General features: G+C 36.1%; 1 protein-coding gene across 1 annotated transcript in view; it reads right to left on the reverse strand.

The window, feature by feature from the left end:
• Positions 1-7,203, reverse strand: part of LOC120524611 (olfactory receptor 52E4-like) — a 10,992-nt gene extending 3,789 nt beyond the window's left edge. Inside the window, exon 1 of the mRNA XM_039746441.1 lies at positions 6,255-7,203. Within this exon, the coding sequence (XP_039602375.1) occupies positions 6,255-7,203 (949 nt within the window). The remainder of the gene's footprint in view (positions 1-6,254) is intronic.
• Between the last annotated feature and the right edge of the window lie 2,223 nt (positions 7,204-9,426).

Here is a 9,426-nt window from a genome sequence, read left to right on the forward strand (position 1 = left end):
TTGACTAATTTGTGCTACTTTTCTAATTTTGTCACATTTTGGTTTTCACTGCACCTGTACCTGACCACAGTTTTTCTTGTCCATTTTTGGATTCTTATTTTCTCCATCAATTCAGCTCTGGAAGTGAATACTTATCAATGTGTACTGCATTTGTTTAAAGTCAAACAGACTCTTGGAGATGATTGGCCAGTATAAGTGAGTGTAATTGTGCCCTATGGTGGGCTGGTTGTTTCATGCCCAGTGCCAATAAAATTTGTGGCCATAAATTTGCATCCCTACATTTGTTTAAAGTAGACTTTTAGAGTTGAATGGCAAATATAACTGAGGATGATTATGTGTGCTTTTGTTCCCTGTGATGATCCGATAACCTTTCCTGGGATGAATCATTCCCAGTGCCAAAAGCAGCCAGGACAGACTGTAATTTTAAGTGGGCAGAAACTTTCATTAAGTAGGTTTACAAAATGGATGAATAGATGAATGGGTTGACACAGTGGTGCTCAAGTTAACACTGCATAAGATCCTGGTCTGACCTGTCAGGTGTGGAGTTTGCATATTCTTCCTCTGTTCATGTGTGTGTTCTCTGTATAATCCAGCATCCTTACACAAGCCAAACATGTTTAGGGTAAGTTGAAAGATGTCTCCTTCTTGGCACTTCCCAGAAAAGGTTTTAATTAAATTATTGCAGTCCTAAATTTAGACTAAACTTCCCACAACCGGAATTAGACAAACAGGTTCTGATGAATGAATCACAGGAAAGATAACCAATAATGTTACAGATAGCTATGAATTGTACATTGTATGTAAAATAAAATTAATTTTACAATTGTTTTTGTATCTGTTAAAAACACACCACACTACTGTTTTTTCAGATCTTTGTATTACAATAATAAATGCTTAAAGAGATAATCCTGGTCTCTTTGAAACACAAAGAATTGATTACTACTTACTTCAGATCAGTTCACTTAATTACTCATTGTTTACACTCAGATATGACAAACCTTGTAATATCGTCAAGTAAAAAGTATTACAAACTCTGTGGTCACAATACCTCCTCTAACAAATGTCAGTCTGTTTTGCCATTGTGCAGGGTTAGTACTGATATAAGCCAATTCTTTACATTTTATTACCACATTGCTTTATAATATGTGAAGTGCATTCTTTAAACACCTTCTTTCCTACAGCATATTCATCCATCCATTCATCCAGTATCCACCCCGCTATATCCTAACTACAGGGTCACGGGGGGTCTGCTGGAGCCAATCCCAGCCAACACAGGGCACAATGCAGGAAAGAAACTCAGGGCAGGGCGCAGCCCACCACAGACAGCATATTCATTGCCTTACTTATATTTCTGAATAGACAAATTGAAATTTCCTCAAGCTAAATAAGGACAAAACTGAAATCTTGGCCATTGATAAAAATGGAAACAAATAAGATCACAGAAATAAACTTGATTCTTTAACAGTAAAAGTCATGTAATCATGTACTCTAACCTAAACATTAAATCACACATTAACAATATGACAAGGTTTGTGCTTTTCCACTTAAGGAACACTTCAAACATTAGACCTCTTATAACATTACAAGATGCTCAGAAATTCAGGCCTTTTATAGTTTTGGCAATGCACTCCTAACAGGATTACCTATAAGAGACATAAATTAGTTGCAGTTAGTCCAGAACACACCAGCAAGAATCTTAAGCAGAAAAAGAAAATCTGAGCAAAATTCACCAGTTTCATTGCTTAGACATTTGTTACTTGTGTTCTTTAGAAATGACTTTATAATTCTACCAATGGTGTATAAAGCCTGAAGTAATCTTGCTGTTCCATATGTTTCGGAGAATCTGTACCCCTTCATTCCAAATGGTTACCTTACATCCTCTAATGGTGGTCTGCTTATTATTCCACCAGCCAAGCATAAAAGAACTGGTGAGGTGGCAGTTTGCTGTTATGCACCAAAAATGTAAAATACTTTAACAAAAAGAGACATGCCAAGCTAACACTGCGGCTTGTTTAAAAAAACTGTAAAAATCTACTTTTTTCATTTTGCTTTTCATAGCTACTTTTTAGTTTTTCTCTTAATAAACTAGATACACATAGAATTATCATACTTTTCAATGAATCTGCAATCACTATTAATATTTACTTTTCTGTTTTCTTCTCTGGTCCTTCTGAAGCCACATGTGATATCTGAATGAAAGTGGATGCCCCTGCTGTCCACAAGACCCACTGCATTTAATCTTCTGAGAAGATGCATATAAAAATAAAATGAAATAAAATAAGGAGCGACTGACCGGAAACACTGGGAAGATTTTGTTTTTTCTCTTGCTTAGCTGCATTTTTTGCTTGGTCTTCCCAGCCATCTGATTGTATCACTGGGCTCTACTTTAGATACTTATAACATATACGGACTCTACTTCTGTATTACTTATATCTGTTCTATGTAAATGTGTATTACTTTCTTCTATGTTATTTATCTAATTTTAATTTGATTTTCTTTTTTTACTATTTCTGTGACATCTTGTAAATGACATTCAGCAACATCATATGTATGAAAATGTGGTAGAGAAATAAATATTGTTGTTTTCACTGTTGTGGTTCTTGCCAAAACTTGCTAAATAGCTACATATGAAACTAGAATGATTGCACTGAATTAAGAAATGGCAGATAAAAGGTTTTGCACTAGTGAGTTATTACTGTATTTGTTTGCAGTCTTACCAGAAGACCAGACAGGATAGATTGGAACAGTAATTTGTAAAATGTTAAGTGTTCTTTGTACATATATGCTATTATACAGTATACAGTGGGTACGGAAAGTATTCAGAACCCCTTCAATTTTTCACTCTTTGTTATATTGCAGCCATTTGCTAAAATCATTTAAATTAATTTTTTTCCTCATTAATGTACACACAGCACCCCATATTGACAGACAAAAAAACGAACTTTTGAAATTGTGCCTGGTTGTCTCCACACATACCGCTTAGAATTAAGGCCAAAAAGTTCTATCTTGGTCTCATCAGACCAGAGAATCTTATTTCTCACCATCTCAGAGTCCTTCAGGTGTCTTTTAGCAAACTCCATGCGTGGCTGTCATGTGTCTTGCCTCTCCTCAGTGTGTGTAGACAACCAGGCACTGCTCATCACTTGTCCAATACAGTCCCCACAGTGAAGCATGGTGGTTGCAGCATCATGCTGTGGGCGTGTTTTTCAGCTGCAGGGACAGGACGACTGGTTGCAATCGAGGGAAAGATGAATGTGGCCAAGTACAGGGATATCCTAGACAGAAACCTTCTCCAGAGTGCTAAGGACCTCAGACTGAGCTGAAGGTTTACCTTCCAACAAGACAATGACCCTAAGCACACAGCTAAAATAATGAAGGAGTGGCTTCACAACAACTCTGTGACTGTTCTTAAATGGCCCAGCCAGAGCCCTGACTTAAACCCAATTGAGCATCTCTGGAGACCTAAAATGGCTGTCCACCAACGTTTACCATCCAACCTGACAGAACTGGAGAGGATCTGCAAGGAGGAATGGCAGTGGATCCCAAAATCCAGGTGTGAAAAACTTGTTGCATCTTTCCCAAGAAGACTCATGGCTGTATTAGCTCAAAAGGGTGCTTCTACTAAATACTGGGAGTCTGAATACTTAGGACCATGTGATATTTCAGTTTTTATTTTTTAATAAATCTGCAACAATTTCAAAAATTCTTTTTTTGTCTGTCAATATGGGGTGCTGTGTGTACATTAATGAGGGAAAAAATTAATTTAAATGATTTTAGCAAATGGCTGCAATATAACAAAGAGTGAAAAATTGAAGGGGGTCTGAATACTTTCCGTACCCACTGTACATAGAAAATATTTTTAAAAAATACACAGTGTTCACCTTGCTCTGGGGATCTAACTTAGTCGCCTTTTTTCCCTCATGAAAAATGAATTAAAAATAAAAAGCTTTTTTAAAAGCTGCTATCATAACCTCTATAGTTTATTTAAACATTTTCAAAAAAATGTAAATGTAATTTTCTCTTACCTGTTTCTATATTAATATTTACAAGCAGTTTAAAAAGCATAACCAAAGGATTACTTTACTATAAATATATATATATATATATACACACATACAGGTGCCGGTCATAAAATTAGAATATCATGACAAAGTTGATTTATTTCAGTAATTCCATTCAAAAAGTGAAACTTGTATATTTGATTCATTCATTACACACAGACTGATGTATTTCAAATGTTTATTTCTTTTAATTTTGATGATTATAACTGACAACTAATGAAAGTCCCAAATTCAATATCTCGGAAAATTTGAATATTGTGAAAAGGTTCAATATTGAAGACAGCTGGTGCCTCACTAATCAGCTAATTAACTCAAAACACCTGCAAAAGCCTTTAAATGGTCTCTCAGTTAAGTTCTGTAGGCTACACAATCATGGGGAAGACTGCTGACTTGACAGTTGTCCAAAAGACCACCATTGACACCTTGCACAAGGAGGGCAAGACACAAAAGGTCATTGCTAAAGAGGCTGGCTGTTCACAGAGCTCTGTGTCCAGGCACATTAATAGAGAGGCGAAGGGAAGGACAAGATGTGGTAGAAAAAAGTGTACAAGCAATAGGGATAACTGCACCCTGGAGAGGATTGTGAAACAAAACCCATTCAAAACTGTGGGGGAGATTCACAAAGAGTGGACTGCAGCTGGAGTCAGTGCTTCAAGAACCACCACGCACAGGCGTATGCAAGACATGGGTTTCAGCTGTCGCATTCCTTGTGTCAAGCCACTCTTGAACAAGAGACAGCGTCAGAAGCGTCTCGACTGGACTGCTGCTGTGTGGTCCAAAGTTATGTTCTCTGATGAAAGTAAATTTTGCATTTCCTTTGGAAATCAAGGTCCCAGAGTCTGGAGGAAGAGAGGAGAGGCACAGAATCCACGTTGCTTGAGGTCCAGTGTAAAGTTTCCACATTCAGTGATGGTTTGGGGTGCCATGTCATCTGCTGGTGTTGGTCCATTGTGTTTTCTGAGGTCCAAGGTCAACGCAGCCGTCTACCAGGAAGTTTTAGAGCACTTCATGCTTCCTGCTGCTGACGAACTTTATGGAGATGCAGATTTCATTTCCCAATAGGACCTGGCACCTGCACACAGTGCCAAAACTACCAGTACCTGGTTTAAGGACCATGGTATCCCTGTTCTTGATTGGCCAGCAAACTCGCCTGACCTTAACCCCATAGAAAATCAATGGGGTATTGTGAAGAGGAAGATGCAATACGCCAGACCCAACAATTCAGAAGAGCTGAAGGCCACTATCAGAGCAACGTGGGATCTCATAACACCTGAGCAGTGCCACAGACTGATCGACTCCATGCCACGCCACATTGCTGCAGTAATCCAGGCCAAAGGAGCCCCAACTAAATATTGAGTGCAGTACATGCTCATACTTTTCATGTTCATACCTTTCAGTTGGCCAACATTTCTAAAAATCCTTTTTTTGCATTGGTCTTAACTGATATTCTAATTTTCCGAGATACTGAATTTGGGACTTTCATTAGTTGTCAGTTATAATCATCAAAATTAAAAGGAATAAACATTTGAAATACATCAGTCTGTGTGTAATGATTGAATCTAATATACAAGTTTCACTTTTTGAATGGAATTACTGAAATAAATCAACTTTGTCATGATATTCAAATTTTATGACCGGCACCTGTATATATATTTTATTAATATTTGTATATATGTATACACACACACACAAGGGACATTCAAAAAGCTTCTGCTCTTTGGAAATGGTGAAGGCGAGCGGAGTAGTAACTGGGCATTAAAAAGTTGGTAAGACACTGGGAAAATTGCATCGCAAATGAAGGCGACTATGTAGAAAAGTGATGTAATTTGTTTTTGAAATTCTTAATAAATGGAGGAAACCAGGAGTACAACATTTCCATTCTAAAACAAGATAATATTTAACTTTCCGAAAGAAATTAAAACTATATTTCCTCTTATCTATTTTTAGAGTGAGTAATTATTACAAAAGTTAGCATTACTATACAGCAAAATTCATAACCAATGGCTTTATAAATATATATATGTGTTTTATTTATCACAAGCCAAGGTTACATTTCCTTTCTAAGAGAGGATAGTCAAATATCACAATAATTACTTTGAATGAACTTGTTTGTTTTGAGATATTGCTTTGTGCTGTTAAAAGGAATAACAGAACTATCTGGCCAAAAACATTTTTATTAACTTTTTTGTCTACCTTTTCTTTTATAATGTTTTTTGATTGAATCCATTATCTCTTCTGTTTTAAGCGTATAGACTATGGGGTTGAGCATTGGAGGAATTGCAGCAGCCATTGAGTTACTTAAAATTCTTGCATTGGGATGAAAATTCGCAAACTGTGAAGCAACATATGTAACCGCCACTGGAAGATAAAACATTGCCACCAGAATGATGTGGGATGTACATGTTTTCAGAGCTTTTTGTCTTTCATCTACTGTTGCAATTTTTTGCAGCGCAAGCCCAATTGCTACATATGAAATCAGAATGAATGTCAGGGGTGTAAAAAGTAACAAAGCAATGCATACAAAACCAATTATTAAATTTAGGTGAAAATCATTGCAGGCTAGTCTGTAGACAGGTCCGTGATCACAAAAGTAACTGTTTATCACTACTGACTGGCAGAAACTCAATCTTCGAATTAAAAGAACCATAGTAGACAATAGGAGTGCAGAAAGCCCCCAAACTGAAAATATAATTATGACCATCCTGCTGTTAGTATTAATACTATGATATTGTAAAGGGTAACATATGGCAATAAACCGGTCATACGCCAGGATTGCCAGAGAAAGAGATTGTATTCCATTAAAGAAATGAACAAAAAACATATTAGCCAAACATGCATCATATGAAATAAAATTGGAGTTAAAAAGAAATATTTCTATTATTTTAGGAATTAAAGCTGTAGATGTACATAAATCAGCACAGGTTAAGTGAGTGACAGCAATATATTTTGGATTATGAAGATTTTGATCAAAATATATCAATAAAATCACAAATACATTAGCAAATATTGTAAAAATATAAACGATGAACAAAAAAATATAAAAATAATTTGCAAAGAGCAAACCATGTAAACCATTTATGTAAAACATTTCTGGGTGAACTAAAGTTTCATTCTCTGAATTTGTTGCACTCTGGAAACTCATGGGAAAAGAACTGTTGAAATTCTTCTTCATTTTTCTATAAAATGTTCTGGAAAAAGAGAATTAGATATTTAATGTTTATTGACAGCTGCAACATGAAATTAATACTTTCAAACATCCATCCATTTTCTAACCCGCTGAATCCAAATACAGGGTCACGGGGGTCTGCTGGAGCTAGTCCCAGCCAACACAGGGCACAAGGCAGGAACCAATCCTGGGCAGGACACACACAAATACCAAGCACACACTAGGGCCAATTTAGTAACACCAATCCACCTAACCGGCATGTCTTTGGATTGTGGGAGGAAACCGGAGCACCCGGAGGAAACCCACGCAGACACAGGGAGAACATGCAAACTCCACGCAGGGAGGACCCGGGAAGCGAACCCGGGTCTCGTAACTGCGAGGCAGCAGTGCTACCACTGCGCCACCGTGCCACCCCCTTTCAAAAATTTCAAACAGTTTTGAACATTTATGCAACATCTTCAAACGTTAATCAAGGTTGTATGTTGAAGTCCTAGAAAGCTGGTTTAATACAGAACTGTAAAGGAAAAAGGCTTACATGAAAAGTAATTATGTTTAAAAGTATTTAGAGATGCCAACTGCCAATGATGCTGTTTAACTAAAATGCTTATGTGCAGTTGTTTAAGACAATACTTATTAAATGTTTATCAATACTAAAAGCACACAAAATAATTTGAATCATTGCTTTTTACTTAAGGCAGATAATGTGGTTTACAGTAATAAAAATTACTCTAATATAAGAAAACTCATATTAAAAAGTATTTAAAGCTTCCTGAAATTAAATGCATAGCTCAAAATACGAGGAATGTTTAAAAAGTTTCCACATTTTTTAAACTCTATTTGTTAAGAAATTCAGAAGCAAATGACATCACCTTTCTACATACAGTCACCTTCATTTGCGGTGCAATTTTCCCAGCGTCGTACCAGCTTTTTAATGCGCAGCTGCTACTCCTCCCGTCTTCACCATTTCCAACGAAAATATAAAAGTGTGGAAACTTTTTGAACGTCCTTCGTATTAATATTTAGAATTACCATATAGATATATGTTATCGTGTATAGAAAAATACAGCTGTTCCTTTTATTTAACAATTAAAGTTTATTTAAAAAAAATTCAAATACAGTTTAAAGTCTGTAATATCTGAAGCCACAAACTTGCATTAAGTGTTTCTCTTTGCATTGTCTGTGCCTGCTGAAGTGGTGCATTATTTTGAAGGACAATTTTATAGGGGAGGGTAACATTTGTAATAAGATGCAAATTGTATTCATAAGATTACTTAGTTCATTAGCTAAAAAAGGGACACATGTTTGTAAAAACAGCCCAACAAACACTTGCATTACTTTTACTGTAAGTTATTTAAGGAAACATGATTCAGATTAATTCATTAGTTCAACCTATGTTTGTTATAAGAATAATTCCATATTTGTAATTTAAGTGCATACTTTTTTATTAATAAATTGAGTTCTTAATACATATGGATATTAAAAAGTATGAATATATTGTTTGTACATTAACCTAAAGATAATTTACAATGAATAGGAGAAAGATTCTGGTCAATATAAAAGCCATCTGCCCTTGGCCACTTCAGTATGCTGGTCCTCCCTGATCATGCCATTAACCCCTGTTGTCTGTTACTGCTTTACTGTTACTGCTCCATTTTTCTGTTTCCAGCTCATTAAGGGAGAAGACTAACCTTTGTGATCTTACATTATAAAAAAGTACAGTATGCACATGTGCATTTTCTAAATAGTATGCCTGCATAATGAATCTTTTCCATTGCACTATTCTTCCATTTAATTATTAGTCATTTAATAATTCATATCGCATCACATACAGTATGTGTCATTCAACAGAGTAAAACATCACCCAAAGTCAGTAACAATTAAACTAATTTAAACAGAAACAGCAATGCTTTCCCCTAAGTTGCAGACAACACAGCAAACGCCTAACAGTAGAAAGTAAGATGGGAAAGCAGTCAAGTGAACGAGTTCACTCCAATGCAAGAAGAATCCTACACTTAAACCCGCAGCAGGAACAAAGCAACAACTCCATATAACATCGGAGATCATCTTTAAAGGCTCGGTATTGCAAAACTATCTGGCTTTACCAAGAGTATACTAAACAGCAAATAAACTGCTAGCCTCTCTATGCTCTATGTTTGTCTGGACTTCATCTGGTAACAAAGGTACAAATCAGATGTTGAG

This window comes from Polypterus senegalus, chromosome 2 (assembly GCF_016835505.1).
Source record: "Polypterus senegalus isolate Bchr_013 chromosome 2, ASM1683550v1, whole genome shotgun sequence".
Taxonomy (NCBI): Eukaryota; Metazoa; Chordata; class Cladistia; order Polypteriformes; family Polypteridae; genus Polypterus; species Polypterus senegalus.